This window comes from Trypanosoma grayi (assembly GCF_000691245.1).
Source record: "Trypanosoma grayi strain ANR4 Tgr_9_V1, whole genome shotgun sequence".
In the NCBI taxonomy this organism is placed as follows: domain Eukaryota; phylum Euglenozoa; class Kinetoplastea; order Trypanosomatida; family Trypanosomatidae; genus Trypanosoma; species Trypanosoma grayi.
The window spans coordinates 26,356-41,299 of NW_008825628.1; the positions used below are offsets into that span (position 1 = coordinate 26,356).

A 14,944-nucleotide genomic window follows, 5' to 3' on the forward strand; every position below is an offset into this window, starting at 1 on the left:
AAAAAAAAAAAGAAAAGACCCTCCAATACAACAGAGAAGCAGGTCATGTTTCTAATTCTCATTTTCATCACTCAGACTGACAAAGTCTGGCGGTGTGCCACTGCCAAACGAACGCGCCATAGTAAAAGAATCGCTGGGTAGTACATCATTAATAGAGCGCTCCAGTGAACCATCGGTGTCAAGTGATGCATCAGCCCCGCGTTGTGCAGTGAAGCCAATTGAGCGTTCCAGTGAGTTGTCACTCCTAGGCGAAGTCCCTGCGAGGGACAAAACAAGACTGTCGTATCTATCAGCGTCTTTTTTAGGCGGCGTGCGGGCCTCGTCATGCGGCACTGTCTCCTCAGACGCTGTCAGTCGACGAGTTACGGTCAAGACAGAAGCAACGCTATTGTTACCACAGCTACCCGACCTTGAACACCGATGCCGCTTGCACTCTGTTGCACACTCCCCATATGAGAGGTTCCTACTCAGTGTGTCGTCAAAGGTAGCTAGTCTGCTGGCGAGAACCGTATCGGCCTTCGGAAGGGAAAGCGACAGCCTGGAGTCCGAAGAGAATATGCTGTCTTCAGCTATGAGGGCATGCGTTCTAGGTGTATGCAAGGTGTCATCGTTTACACTGGGCCTGCGGACGCAGGGAGTTAATGACATCACTTTAGAAGAGTCTCGGCACAGTCGATTAAGATGTAGCATATGTCGCGATACCTTCTTCGAAGGTTCCCAGTGGAGGAGCTCTTCGCGGATAGGCGCTCCATAGACACATTGAATGTGAATTTCAGTAAACTCCGTGAACTCCTCGTTTGCGATGAGATACCGACCCCTTCGTTCTTCTTGGAAGAGCAAATGCATCTTATAATGAATTTTAACAGGCATCAAGTTCCGTAGAATCTGTTTTGCTGTCAAGCCCTTCCATTTCACCTCATATTCCACCACACTAGGACGTTTTGTACTCCCGTGGAGAGATCCACCCCTCCTCTCCTTCACGGGTGCGTTCGCCATAGCCACAACATCACCACCACCACCAGCAGCACAAACAGAAGTAGCCACAGCACCGGGCACAGACGGCGGGAGGTTCTCCACGTCAGCGTGACGCACTGAACAGTCCTCCAAAACCGGATACAAGCGAGGTATTGGCTGCTGCTTTGAATAATTGGTTGGTATAGGTGCTTCACTGTAGGAGCCACTACCATACAGCGTAAGACTTGTTTTGGTGCTCACGCTCATCGTCGTACTATTGGTTCGTTTTCTCATTGCTTTTTTTTTGGCTTTATGTTCCTGCTGTAATTCTGGTACGGACCCCCTTTAGATAACACAGGGGAAGATACGTCAAGTCAGTGGTGAGCCACTCCGCAACACAACCAGACACAACCAGACACTTTCAGATACGCTTTCGAATTAATTTAAGCATGAGAGTAAGACAGACGCACGCCCGCAATCTCCACAGAAATAAGATTATTCGTTACTGAGGCAATGCGCAAATCTCTACCGATGTGGCTCGTGATACTGCTGATTCCTTGTCTACCAAAATAACGGAGATGCTGGAGTTGGAAGATAATCCTCTTCCTTTTGATGGCGACAGCGGGACAACACTCGGACATGACGCCGCTGGCATGACAGCGCTGCCGCGTTCTATAGTCATGGTGACGTTTTCACCATGTGTGGCTGAAGGCACTGTAGTCGCTTCCAATGTATTCAAAGGACATACTGAAGGAAGCAATGCGGAGAAAAAGTCTCGCTTGAAGTACCTCACCCGAATCTTATTACCCTGGCTGGGACCACCTCCCTTTTTGCATAAGTGGCAAGTAACTGAGTCATCATTGAAATTGCAGGGCTTCTCAACAACAACCATCGTTGTGCTCCAAGTGGTTTCATCTGCTGCAGAACCACACGACGCGGCGAGAGAATTCCAGTACAGGTTAGCAGCCGCAGTAACAACTGCAGGTGGTGGCAGAGAGCACAGAAGCATATTCTCACACTCCCTTACCTCCTCCGTGCTCTGATCCTCATTATTTATCTCCGTGTAAAACAGAAATCGTGTAACAGCACTCTTCAGCCCCCGCATAACAGCGTTATGGTGGGCATCAGTTATCTTACTTCTATACGGGTTTGGATACCGCTCAAAGAAGGGAAAGCGACGGGGTTCATTAATCGGCATGTTGGCTGAGATGTCGTACGGAAAGACAAGCGGTTCTACGGAAATCTTCGAGAAGTCAAACGCCTCAAACTCAAAGCGGCGGTTGAGCCCCAGTGGAGGACCCTGCTGCACCCACTCCACCACCTGGAGGAGTTTCGGACGCGCCCACTCCCAGAACTCGCTGCTACGCCGCACACGCCAGGCCACAACCTGACAAGCGGGCCGATCAAGATATACGAAAAAGTCGCATTCATCGGCGTCAGCGATGGCCATTTGACCCTGCATCTGGCAGAGGTAATGCAGGGGAATGCCAAATGGCTTGTAGCTTGGCTTGGATCCGTCGTATAGAGAATTAAACGGTGATTTAATTTCCAGTAGACGGCACTTACCTTTTGGAGGAAAGCATGCAGGGGATGTTGTGGCATCATTCTGCCGTCTCCGTTTCGCCGTAAACGGTATCCTTACCCCAACAACACCTCGCGGTGAGCTCAGTCTTCGTTCATCTGTCATGACGTCAACCGAACCACACAGCGACGGGTCGGTGTCGTAAAATATTCGCCCGTCTGGCGAACACCCAAGCAAGGAGTCCTCCGCCAAGAAGAAGCCACCGTCACTGACAGCGCTGCCTGTTAGAAGCTCATACAGCGCGCGTGCCTTGGGCTCCGTTTCGATGCCGTGAGCGGTGCTGGCGTTTCCGGTAAACTCCTTGTCTGTGCCAACGATGTTGCGCAGGTAATCCACGTAATCCACAACGCGACCACAAAAGCCAAGAGCCATCCCAAACTGCGATGCACTGAGGCCAAAGTGCACCTTACTCTTCCATTTAATTTTGTCGGGGTGCTGTGCCATAGTCTAGTGCTCCCACAAATCCAAACGGGGAGTTAAATCAAAGAAATATCTTTAAAAAAAGTGGCAATGAAGCCCCTTTTCCTGTCTTCCTCCACATCACCAAACAAAGAAAGAGAAAATGAGGGAGAGGCACAAAGTTACAAAAGGAAAAACCATCAGATATTTGAAACAACCACTACAAGAAACACAAGGTAGCGCTGGTGCTATCGTTCGTCCACAGCAACCAGGAAACAACTACACCCCAATCAAGGAATGCAATATAACTCTCAAGGGCAGCGCGCAAAATGGCCTTGGGAAGTGCAGCGCAGGATTTTTCGACGGGAATTGCATTGCATGTTTTCCCCTGCTTCCTCCTTGCTATTCCGCAAGACCTCCACGCGTAGCACACTTTGATTCCCCCCGGACCTCCACACGGAGACAAGAGGTGTGACAGACACTTGAAGGGAAAAACTATTCGCCGCTTCCTTTATCAACTCCTCAGGATCCAACGCAGATTCATACCAACGCGGCGGCTGGTTCGGTTTTCTCTTGATAGGGGCACGAAACCTGGGAAGGCTGATGAAAGTGGCAACAGAGGCACTCTTGAGAACTGCGATGAGCAATCGTTGAAATGTCGCCTTGGTTGGGGTGAGGGTAAAGTGGTCAAATAGTGAAACTGCAATCTGGTAATCTGCCAATGTATGTCTGCTCCCTATACCACCTAAGCGAAGGAGTGACATCTCTGGTGACACACACACGGAAAGAGGCGGATCTGACACCACATCATCCGGCTTCCGTAGCTCCTTCCACATTTTCTCAATGTTCTCTGAAAGCTGCACAGGAGACGGACATTCAGCCGTTTTTTTAGCAGAATGCCTGCACTTGTCGAAGACAACGCTTGTTACAAACATCTCTGGCAGAAACTTAATAAGAGAAAGCGTAAAGTATCCATCGTTAACGTCGTACACTAAAACCTGAATGCGTCTGCCTGACCCAGGAGATGAATTGTGTGGAACAGGCTCGCCTTTAGGGTTGTTGGTGCCATCAAGGCGTTGAATGTCAGCACGGATGCTACGGTAAATGTACACCCACTCGCGAAAGACAGCTAGACGGTTGTCTCCCCACGGGCTCAAGAACGGAACAGGGACATTCGCAGAAATGTTTTTCAGGTGCTGCATGCCATGTAAATCATGCTCATCAGTGGTGTTATCTGCATCATGCATTACATCAGAATGAGAAATAACGGCCGATTGAGGTGCCTTGGGCAGCGGCCAGTTACCAATGGTGAGGGAGATGATAAAGAAGAGCGCTATAAAAGCGGCCACCACAAAAAGCTTCTTCTTCGGCACATGCGTAATATGGGAATCACAGTGCTGGCGTGCAGACCTCATTCCACCATGCCCAGGCACTGAAGTGTTGTCACAACGTGTTTCTTGTTAGACTGCGAAGGAGCCTTTGATGAAAAATAAGAAGCAGAGCGATAGATAGGCGAATTAACAAGCGACACTCAACCGGGCCACTAGGAGAGCAGGGGATAAGAAATACTCGCACACACATAGACACAGAGAGAGAAAGAAAACGAGATGGTAGGATACCGACAAACACAAGTGACAGTTCCATATGTCAGTCGTTTAACTCCATGCCAGAAGCAAGAAATGGAACCGCAAGCCTTTTTCACCAAAAGAGGGAAAACAAGGTCCCATACAAAAACTACAACTGTGGGTTGGTGCACTGATTGTGATGGGCTCGTTCCTTACACCCATAAATTTCACGTCTTTTTTCGCAGCCACATGGAAGTCGTCTGTTCTCTCCGACCAGCTCCACCCGGTACAAGCCACGGTGCCACCGAATCCACGGCACCTTCGCAATGGAGGTGATGCGCGCGGTAAGATTATGCGCATGTACCGCTTCCCCAATAACCTTGGCAATATCTCCACCAGACCCTTCGTACCACCTCTTAAAATTCTTGTATCCTACCTGTTTCCGGATCAACTCAGAGTTGTCTCCCAGTACAGGTAGCTCAATGAAAGTGGCGACATTCACATTCTGTAGTAGCGCCACCAAAACGCGCTGAAACACTTCCTTTTCCTTTAGTTCAAACCAGTGGAAAACACTGAGCACCAGCTGGTAGTCAGAGCGCAGCCCAGCCTCATTCAATTGGGTAAAGTGCTCGGGTTTCACAAGGGTCTGGCATATCTCAACCTGACGCGCGGCGTTGTACCGCTCAATGAGCTGATCCTGCAATGCCAGGACGTCACCACCTTTCTTCCATATCTCACCGCCCACGCCTCCCAACTCCACCGATATCACGTGCGCGTTGGGGAACATCACGGCGAGGTTGAGGGAGAAGTATCCCTGGTCTGAGCCGTAGTCCACAATGGAGAAGGGCCGTGACGGTGACAGAGTACCGCTGCGAATGTCGCGAGCAATACTTTCCTGCAGAGCTTCCATGCGGTGAATGTTCCGCTCCTTGTTGTAGCCCCACGGCTGCAGTGGAGAAGAGATGCCACGCGTCTGGGGCGGCTCTGCCGACCCAATCAGCAACCACAGGGCAATAAGCATTAGGAGCGCCAGCGCCACACAGCTCCCACCATGTTTCCTCATCCTAACCCACCACAGAGGCCGCCGGTACCCCATGGTGTGCCCTGTGTGTTGGACTCCATTCAACGAAGAGCAGCAGAGGGAGAGGAAGACAGTAATGTGAACGCATTGAGACCCCAATACAATTTGTGTTGCCACAACGAAGACAGTGGATGAGGCACAGTCGAGTTGCTGCAGTTGCCTATACTTCCCATTTCTTTCCCGCCAGCATCTAGAAGTACGTCTGTGTAAAAGGACAAGAAAAACGAGCATCAGCCCAAAAAAACACAGTAAAAGCAGTGTGGTCCATTATTTCTGAATGGAACAGACCTTCCGCTCATTGCCATTGACAGCGATTGGCTCGCCCTTGAGTGTCTGTGGCGGCGCCATCATAGCACAAAACATTCCGTGTTGCTGAAAGAGCGAGGACGGAAAAAAAGGATTTGTGTATGTGTGCGTGTGTGTGTGTGTGTGCCAAAGCGTTCATTCCCACAACGGTGACAAAACGCTTTGCCGCGGCTTGCTTCATTTGGAACTTCGAACGTCATGACGGCAAACGACCGAATGAAAAGGAGAAATGCAGAACGCTTGTGGAAGAAATAGGAATGAATAAGCGCACATGCCTCTATGCTGTTTATATATTTATATGTATTTCTATATAAATATATATAAAAATATATATGCGTATGGAATAGTAGTGCGCATCCGCTCCGTCAACAGGAGGCGGCGACGGAGGCGATGGGGGCACCCGTTGCAAAACGCACACAAAAACAAAAACAAAGGTCCGTGTTTGTGCCTCTATGATGATCAACAAACGAGGGAGGTGGAGTAGCGGAGCAATAAAAACAAAAAAAAAAACGAGTCACTCCTCCCCTTGTCTATACTTGCAGATGCTTTCCTCTCGCCCCTTTTCGTGATCACGGTGGGAGTAAACAAGAAAAAAAAAACAAATAAAGAAAGAGAAGGGTGAGACAAAAAAAAAAGAAATAAAGGACAGAGAGGGGCCTCTATTTGAAGTTCGGTGGGCGAAGTCCGCTCTTATGGTACTGCACCTTATCGTCGCGCGACATGGCGCCAGCAGGAACCACATTCTTCACGGCGTTGTTGACGTTCTGCAGCCAAATGCGGACACCGAAGATGCGGTACAGCTCACTGTTAAGCTGCCGGAAGTCGATGGAGCGCGAGGCCTCATAGTAGAAGCTGATCTTCTGCTGATCAAACTGATACTCACAGTCCACCACATCCATCTCAAGTCCCAATCGTCCAACAATCTCGCGGCATGTCTTCAGCGCAAGGTTTTCATTGCGTGCGATCTCGCCAAAGAGACGCTCCACCTCCTCTTCAGTTGCCACGCGCAGGACACGCCCCAAATCGCCCTTCATGCGGGACACATTTATCACGTTCCCGTCGAAGCTTTCCTCTCGCACAAAGCAGCCCTTTTCAGCGCTCCACTCGCTGCACTGGTTCACGACACCACAGTCATGGCCACGATCACCCTGTACAATGGCATACTGGCCAGGAACGATAAAGACGCTACTTTCACAGCGTTTCACTCGCTGGCACTTGAATTCCACCAGCACAATGAAGCAGTCGTGTTTGGGGGAACTATTTGTATCAGCCCCACGTGCCGCTGATGCCGTCATCGGCCCGGTGGTTGGGGTCTTCTTGCGAAAATGGCTTCTTGGCTCCTCGTCCTTAGCTTTTATTGCGGTTGCCTCTCCCCTAGGCGGCTGTGCATACACCGGGGGCTCCGTCAACGGGACTGAATCTGGTCGCTGATGAAGGGCACCGCTGAGCAGCGAGACGACACTGCACTCCTCATCATGCAAAACAGGCTGCACAGCATCTGGACTTGGTGTCTGCGGAGTGACGGGGGGAACAGTGCGCGTCAAGGTGTTCACCTGCTGAGGCACCAATGCAACCAGCAGGTCATAGATGGCGTCAACCTTACACATGATGTGATCCACCTTCTCGGATAGCTCCTCAATCCTGGCGGAATTGGCGACATGCACATCTTCTGGCATCTGCGGCGCATACTGCAGATATGACCCATGCTTCCTCGCCGCCACATTCGTCACGTCCTGGAAAGAATTCAAATCCATTATGNAATGTATAATGCCTGTAGTTGTTGTTTCCCTTGCTTATTTTTATTGATTGAAAGAGCAGTAATAAAGGAAAACGGTTAGGTTGTGCAGACGAAGCACAGCTTACTGGGAAAAGGAATAAGAAAAAACGCACAGGTACCTTTGTAAGCATTATGCAAAACAAACGCAACACAACACTTAGTACCAAAAGCATCCAACTGGTTTTCTCGCAGCACCCCCATCAAGCATACGCTCCAACAATATAGCGCGAAGCAAAGTGGCCATACAACGTACTACACCCAACTGTCTCGCTCCGTCAGGTAGAACGGTTGTGCCAGCTCCTTGCCGCCACTTTCCTCACTCTTTGAGGAAGCACCAATCCAAAACAGCAGGACGTCCTCCAAGCGTTGCAGCAGCGCTGCGCGTGTCTTGCTGTGAGAGGCCTCATCCTCCACATGGGGTGGTTGTATCGTCTTGACCAACGGCCGAACTTCCGCAATCTGAAGAAACGGCTTTTCAGAGTGGAAGGACGCCACACTTGCCTTGTCTAGAAAAACACCGGACAGCTGTTCCACACGATGATAGAGTAGCTCAATATCTATATCTACGGTGTCAAATGGTTCCTGCAGGCCGTACAAACTCTCCAACGCAGGGCCCAGATCCTTCGCCCAGAAACGCTCCGCCGTCGCACCAGAGGACTGCAACAGACCCAAGAGAAAATCCTGACATATCGTCTTCACATCACCTATAGTTTGCGCAGTGCGACGAAGCTTATCACGAAGAACACGCACGGCGGCTCGTGCAATCATCTCAATCTCAAGGTAATGTCCCACCGCAAAGCGAGATGCCTCCGAAATGCGATGATAAACAAACGGCAGAAAGCGCATGTTCAGTCCGTTGGCGTGGAAAATAGAGGTCAGCGAGGGCTCTACCAAGAGTCCCTTTGGGCCACGTGGAGTGCTGCCACACTTAACAGCATCGCCAAAAAGATTCGAGTGCTTCTTTTCTTCAGAGAGCCGCTTAGTGTAGCAGTGGGAGCAGATGTTGCAGCACATGTCATCCCCACGACAGACAACAAAACGCAGTTCATTCTCCATTGTGAGAGAACACAGCGTGCATTCTGCGTTATCTTGCCGGGGAACATCAACGGCACGGTGAAAATCAAGCATTTCCGCCACGGCAGGGATCAGCTCTGCATGCAAGCATTCCGTTGCCTCGACAACCGCGGCATTGTCTTCAGGAGTTGCGGCATTCTCCACAAAGGCGTCAGGGCTCAGAAGTCGGCCCCATGAAAGCAAAAACTCTGGTCGGAAACGTAGTCCTGCTGCTTTTTCCGTACCGGGTGCCCCACTTGCGACTGTGGCGATGTGTGGTAACACACGCGAGGCATTCATGATGTAAAGGCGTTTATCGTGGCCCACAACCACAGCAACATCTACAGGCAGAGTCACCGGAAGTGCGTCTCTTGTCGGCAGAATCATGTTGTGTAGCTGAAGTCCCATAGACTGACCCAGATCCATCATTTGAGACTTGACAAACTCTGGCGGGTCCAATCTGCGCTCCAATTCTTGTAGCGGGAGGTACACAACACCGCTCACCGCAACAGGAGGTATTGCAGTCACAATGAGACGAAACCCCGTGAACGTGACGAGCGCAGTTGGTGGTGTTGACAGAAGCCGCTTGGGGCCCTCTAGTGCAACCAGCTGCACTGCCTGCATGGACTGAGACGCCACCTGCCAGGCATGCACATCGCCTTTGCAATTTCCATCACCGTCATCAAGGACGAGCCTCACAAGAAGGTTATTGTGCTGAAATGTCCCCATCGTGCCACACTTCGTGGCCCGCGCCTCACGCTCTGAAGAGGGGCGCAGAAGGTCCGCTAGCAGAGTGAACGCTGCGTCCTCAGCTGCTCTTGCAAACTCCCCCATAAACATGCGCAGTTTCTCCCTCGTCGCAACACTCTTCTCCCACACACCAAAGAGGACCATTTCTACGAGCTGCTGGTATTCCTCATTCCAATTCCGCCCCGTCCCAGGCGTAGCGGCTACGTTTTGCCAACACTCTTCCAGAAGCTGGATATCACGAAGCAGAGTGTCCAACGGTGGGAGGGTCCTCGTATTCTTCTCCGTTGAAATAAGCTCACGCTCTGGTCCCGTTTCTTTTGGATGATCAGAGCTCTCAGGCGCTTCTGTAAGAAAGCGTTCGTCGTAAACTCTCTGCCAGCATGCGGTTTCCCCATCCCCATTTGTCGCATCGTTCACCGAGAGCAGCACCCACACTGTAGTGCCGTCTTCCACCCTCGACGCGGCCCACCAGCTGCCAAATGGGTCCTTGTAGCGGCGGACTTCACGTATGACAGAGCCTGCCGGCGCCTCCCCCACTGCGTTGCCCAGCGGCCCACGGAAGAGCAGCGCTGGTCCCCCCACGGCCTGCCAGTAAATGAGGGGCCTCTTGGCAGTCAATGATGTTGCTGCCGCTGCTACAGAACGCGAGGACGACGAGGCAGGTGGCCTCTGGCGGGCGGCTGCTGTCACCCGCGTCGTGCGTTCCTGCGGCAGCTGGTGGGGAGGCAGTCGGACCATTTGAATGTGAATAAATGAATAGTTCCCCTCTCCGACACACGAATGAANGAAAATAAATAAGTAAAAAGAGCATGAATACAAGACACGGCTCCACCGAGCGGGTGTACAACTACACACACCCGCAAGCGAACGCCCTGGAAACTCATCCAACGCCACCACCAGCAAAAGTCAGAGACGAGCCCTACCACAGCAGCAGCCGTATCGGCAACGGTGCGCGCGGCTGCGGCGCGGTGGCACAGCCAGTGACGCCAATGATTTAGCTGCACGCAAGTGTACACGCCAACCAGCCAAACAAACAAGAAAAGAAATCGTCGAGAATGATGGCTCATTTCGCCCTCTCGAGTCCACAGACTGACGAAGCATACCAAGGTGGAGCAAGTAAGAAAAAAAAACTCCAATCACAGAGAAAACTAAAAAAAAAAAANAAAAAAAAAAAAGATGCTTCCATTCCTATATTTCAGTGTTGTACACATTCATCATTTTGGTTTGTCTTTGCTTGCCGCCGCTGCAACGGGACGCTGTCCAGCCCCCCCGACCCACCACGGCACGACGGGGCCGCGGCATTGCGCCGTTCCAAACTGAGACAACGGAAGCGGTTGGGATCCACAAAAGAAAAGAAAGAGAGAAGTACCCCAACTGCAGAAAAGAAAAAAAAAAAAGGAAGCAAGCAAGAAACAAAAAAACACAAAGAGCGAAAAAGTCGATGCGAGGTCTATCCTGCCAACTCACATCACCGAACACGTCTGCGCCATTCCTGACGGCTTGGCGAGTTGGTTGTAGAACTCTTCCTCCCCGACATTCTCCGGCAGGAGACCCCTGCAGTACTCATCGGTGACGGCGTTTTCCAGGGGGAGGCCGTCGCCGAGGACCTGCCGCACGTCAATGTCGTACTCCAACAACATCTGCAGGCGCAGCTGCTGCTTTGTCATGCGAACGACTGGGCGCAGCGGCGGTCCAGCCTTGTTCCGCGCGAGAGCAAGCTGCATTGCCTCCTCCTGCGACTTCAGCATGCCCACCGCGTACTGCCACAAAAAGCAAAATAAGGCCACTGTATCTTGTTGCCGCCTATTCGGGGCATTCTTCACCTTTTTGGGTGGCACGCCGGGTGCATTCGGTGACTGGCATTCAGTGTCCTTGAGGGCTGTATCATTGTCGCTCACACCTTCTTTCTCTGCAGCCTTGCTCGCGTTCCCTGACTTCGTCCGCATGGGCCCCTTCACCAGCCGATCCTTCAGCACACCCAGCGCCATCTGCATGAACACCTGATGCGAGAGAGACACTGGTATAGGCTCACCGACGCGCAAGAAGTTCGGCCGCTGACCAGGAGGGGATTCAGGGTCTCGTTCGTACCACAAAAGGACGTAGTCGCAGTGAAGCTCTTTCTGTAGATCCTGTTGTGCTCGAAGGAAGGGCGATGTAGTGCTCTTTATTCGCTTTGGCGGTGGTGGTGATTCTGTGTGCTGCTGCTGCAGACCCTCTTGAGGGCCAAGAGAGGGTGCCAGAGCCACAGTCTTCATGTTGAGATACAGACCCAGTTGGCCAATACAAAGTCACTTTACTACGGGAGATATCCCTCACCTTAAACAAAATATTCATGTGCAAAAAACGAAAAAAACAAAAAAAAAATGACATCAAATAGGAGAGCAATCCAATGCCCAACTCTCTTACGCTTGGCACAACAAAACCAAAAAGAAAACCGTCTTATTTCTTCACTCTTCGATAAAACTTGGCACGTATCCATCAGCAATAGAAGCAAAATTTACCCACAGCATCGCCTCTCTATAGCTTGGTGTAGTATATAATTGTAGACACCACTCTTTAACGAAACAATATGCTGCTGTAGGGCCCTAATCTGTCCCTGTAACTATGCCTATGTGGCATGCCACGACCGAATTACCTGCATCTCTCTGTTAAAGAGTAGCTGTTGGTGTTGTGTCGTAGGACTTCTTGAGTGTTGTGGCAAAGGCTAAGAGGTGAAGACTCGTCCGAAAGGGTCAAAACAGGCACCAACAGTTGATCCATTCGATCTCGGCGGAATTGGCACTGGCAGCGGGACACCCTGCGCTCCATTTGCCTCCTCCACACGCAGAGAGGGACGGTCATCGCGGAAGAGGTCATCTAGCACAGTGCTCTGTCTGCTACAGCCCCCAGCGACGTCGTGGCTGCCACTAACCCTGACATCACATGCGCCACCTGCAAATTCATAATCAAAACAACTGGGAGAACACTTACACACTCCCCGCTCCTTGGTATTCCCTGCTGCTGAGATAAAAGCAAAAGCACTAACTCCATGTTGTTCGGGGGCTGGCGACGACGTATCAACAAATTCAAATGCCAAGTTTCCACCATGCCTAGTCTGAGTCTGTATGCCACCAAAGGTCATTAAATCCAATAAAGGTGCTGCATCAGGTGTGCTTGGCGACATATTACCCCCTGAGTTCAACTCCCAGAGCATCTCTCCACCCTCTTGAAACCGCGTGCCAGGAGCACCCTCCTTCCGTGTTCTCCGCTGTTTAATCTGTAAATCACTTAGCTGTAACGGTGCATTCTTTGCAGAAGTGGACACCTGCGTCGCCTCCACTGTGGGTGGAGGCCTGTAAAATTTCTTCATCTCATATTTCGTGCGAATCCATTTAAGCACTAGCTCAGAGTCCTCTTTCTCACCTGGCTTGCCGTAGTCGGACGGCAGGGTGCCCTCCCAGATTGTTCTTGCCCTTCCATTCCCCATGGCGCGCATGAACGCAATTTGCGCGGGCTCCCATATATCCATGGTGCAGCTTTTCACTTTACTCACGTGCACCCCGAGCTGTCTATGCAAACCGCTACACCTCAAACAGATAAAGATGCCTATGTTTGTGCTGGCCCAGGTAGGGTTCCGCGCCTGACAGTCCATGCACTCCTGGTTCTCCTCCAGCCTAAACAACTCAGACAACATGCGGCGATGCCTCCTCTGTACCTCACTCGTTTGGCTCGACAAGGACGCCATGTGACGCAACTTCCCCACGACTACAATCACTTTCCACAAAAAAAAAGAGGAGCAAAGTCAAGAGAGAGGCCTTCTGTGCACACCTGTAGTCCAAAAAAAAAAAGGAAAGCATTTAGAAGCATCACCCAAACAGAGCGAAGAAAAGAGGAGGAAAATGTACTCTCAAGTAACACACAAGTTTGCTTCGTCACAAGATAATATGTTTTTGCCCACCACCATGTTTCTAACCCAGCACCTCTACATTTTCTTTTCTTTTGAAACACCAATTGCTCTCACGGTTTTATTTGAGTACCACATTTCAAATTTGTTTCTTTTGTTGTTGTTGTTGTTGTTGGAGGGGAAGAGGAGCTGAGGGGAAGATTGCCCGGCTTTACTTGGCAAGCCTCTCTACTGCCCTCACACCCTTGACATTTGTTGAACAGAGGTGTTCATGGATGCGACAAAGACCAAGAAATTTCGCTCCGCTTCGCACTTCACTTGACCGTAGGGAACCGCAAAGCAGTCACCCTTCACCACACGCGTCCCGTTCACAAAGCCCTCGCCACCTAGGCAAAATCCGAGTCCAATGGTTGGCAAAGTAACGCTCGCGCTACCTGCGGTTTGCGCAGTGTGTTCGATGCGATAGAGGGAGAACTCTGGAAACTCACGAGGCGGGCAATAGTGCTGCACCTCCCACTCAAGCCCTCCTTGTGCCCGCTGACGCTCGTACTTGGCCCGCTGAAGGCCCTTAGTGTTGTAGCTAAGCATATCCAACAGCGTGGGGACATCTTTCCACTTGGGCGTTAGGCCAGCACGCACAACGTTATCGCTGCTCGCCATAATTTCCACGCCGTCACCGTAGATGTACGCATGTGGTTCACTGTCGGCGAGGAAGAGGCCCTGACCAGGCTCCATCTGCACGTAATTGAGGAAGTACACCATCCAACACCCGATATCATCCGGGTACTGTGACATAAGACGCACAAAGAGGCGGTCTTCTGTAGAAGCTGTATCTCCTTGTGCCATCACCGCCCCCACATGTTCGCGCAGCGCTTTGGTGTGCCGCTCCGCGTCCAAGTTGTACAACAGACTCATCATGCTCTTTACGGTGTCCTTTTCGCTATTGCCCGCGGGGAACTCGGTGGCACACCCCAGCAAGGTGCTCAGTGGTGGCACTTTCCGCACCAGGCGAAGGATGTCGCACAGGGGGCGGAAACAGCAGAGCGCCTCGAACGGTGTTAGCGCCACAATCAATTCGGGCTTGTGATTTGGATCCTTATATTTGGTTGGGTTGTCAAGGTGAAGCTTTTGCGCAAGAGCCTTGTTGGGGTGCGCCTGAATGGAAAGTGCCGTTTGAATGGACAGCACCTTGAGGAGGAATGGCACGCTGTTGCGGAACTCAGGGTGTCGCTGCTGCGACGCGGAGAGAAAGCGGGGCGCAACAGTCGGGTTGGCGATGTACTCGGACAGCAGCTGCCCCGACTGCGTGCGCGACGGACAGTTAGGGTGCGTACCCACCCACAGCTCCGCGTACTTTTTATCCCCAGAAGAAACGTGCTTCATCTTCGCAATGAAACTGTCCGACGCACTCTTTCCCCAGTCGTAGTGCTGGACACCACACTCCAACCTCACCAACTCTGTCATAATGCCTTGGTAGTGACGTTTCTAGCAACGTCAGCCGCAGATGACAAGAGAGAACAAGACAAAAAGCAACACACAAACACCATTGCTACTGAAACGCAACACCCGTAGTAGCACGCACGAACAGAGCCCA

General features: G+C 51.4%; 9 protein-coding genes across 9 annotated transcripts; all 9 read right to left on the bottom strand.

Annotated features, from left to right (window-relative positions):
• Nucleotides 1-51: 51 nt before the first annotated feature.
• On the bottom strand, nt 52-1,221 carry DQ04_00091120 (hypothetical protein; the record flags this gene model as incomplete). Its single annotated transcript, XM_009308106.1, has 1 exon — nt 52-1,221. One exon carries the CDS (start codon nt 1,219-1,221, stop codon nt 52-54), a length of 1,170 nt encoding a protein of 389 aa, XP_009306381.1.
• A 235-nt stretch (nt 1,222-1,456) lies between these two features.
• DQ04_00091130 (hypothetical protein) lies at nt 1,457-2,980 on the bottom strand (the record flags this gene model as incomplete). Its single annotated transcript, XM_009308107.1, has 1 exon — nt 1,457-2,980. The coding sequence occupies one exon, from the start codon at nt 2,978-2,980 to the stop codon at nt 1,457-1,459; it is 1,524 nt and encodes a 507-aa protein (XP_009306382.1).
• A 266-nt stretch (nt 2,981-3,246) lies between these two features.
• DQ04_00091140 (hypothetical protein) lies at nt 3,247-4,350 on the bottom strand (the record flags this gene model as incomplete). Its single annotated transcript, XM_009308108.1, has 1 exon — nt 3,247-4,350. The coding sequence occupies one exon, from the start codon at nt 4,348-4,350 to the stop codon at nt 3,247-3,249; it is 1,104 nt and encodes a 367-aa protein (XP_009306383.1).
• Nucleotides 4,351-4,669: 319 nt separating this feature from the next.
• On the bottom strand, nt 4,670-5,563 carry DQ04_00091150 (hypothetical protein; the record flags this gene model as incomplete). The annotated part of the gene is made up of 1 exon (XM_009308109.1): nt 4,670-5,563. One exon carries the CDS (start codon nt 5,561-5,563, stop codon nt 4,670-4,672), a length of 894 nt encoding a protein of 297 aa, XP_009306384.1.
• A 983-nt stretch (nt 5,564-6,546) lies between these two features.
• Nucleotides 6,547-7,641, bottom strand: DQ04_00091160 (putative cell cycle sequence binding phosphoprotein (RBP33); the record flags this gene model as incomplete). Its single annotated transcript, XM_009308110.1, has 1 exon — nt 6,547-7,641. The coding sequence occupies one exon, from the start codon at nt 7,639-7,641 to the stop codon at nt 6,547-6,549; it is 1,095 nt and encodes a 364-aa protein (XP_009306385.1).
• Nucleotides 7,642-7,916: 275 nt separating this feature from the next.
• DQ04_00091170 (hypothetical protein) lies at nt 7,917-10,205 on the bottom strand (the record flags this gene model as incomplete). Its single annotated transcript, XM_009308111.1, has 1 exon — nt 7,917-10,205. One exon carries the CDS (start codon nt 10,203-10,205, stop codon nt 7,917-7,919), a length of 2,289 nt encoding a protein of 762 aa, XP_009306386.1.
• A 725-nt stretch (nt 10,206-10,930) lies between these two features.
• On the bottom strand, nt 10,931-11,722 carry DQ04_00091180 (hypothetical protein; the record flags this gene model as incomplete). Its single annotated transcript, XM_009308112.1, has 1 exon — nt 10,931-11,722. One exon carries the CDS (start codon nt 11,720-11,722, stop codon nt 10,931-10,933), a length of 792 nt encoding a protein of 263 aa, XP_009306387.1.
• A 449-nt stretch (nt 11,723-12,171) lies between these two features.
• Nucleotides 12,172-13,191, bottom strand: DQ04_00091190 (stromal membrane-associated protein; the record flags this gene model as incomplete). The annotated part of the gene is made up of 1 exon (XM_009308113.1): nt 12,172-13,191. One exon carries the CDS (start codon nt 13,189-13,191, stop codon nt 12,172-12,174), a length of 1,020 nt encoding a protein of 339 aa, XP_009306388.1.
• A 396-nt stretch (nt 13,192-13,587) lies between these two features.
• On the bottom strand, nt 13,588-14,814 carry DQ04_00091200 (phosphomannose isomerase; the record flags this gene model as incomplete). The annotated part of the gene is made up of 1 exon (XM_009308114.1): nt 13,588-14,814. The coding sequence occupies one exon, from the start codon at nt 14,812-14,814 to the stop codon at nt 13,588-13,590; it is 1,227 nt and encodes a 408-aa protein (XP_009306389.1).
• Between the last annotated feature and the right edge of the window lie 130 nt (nt 14,815-14,944).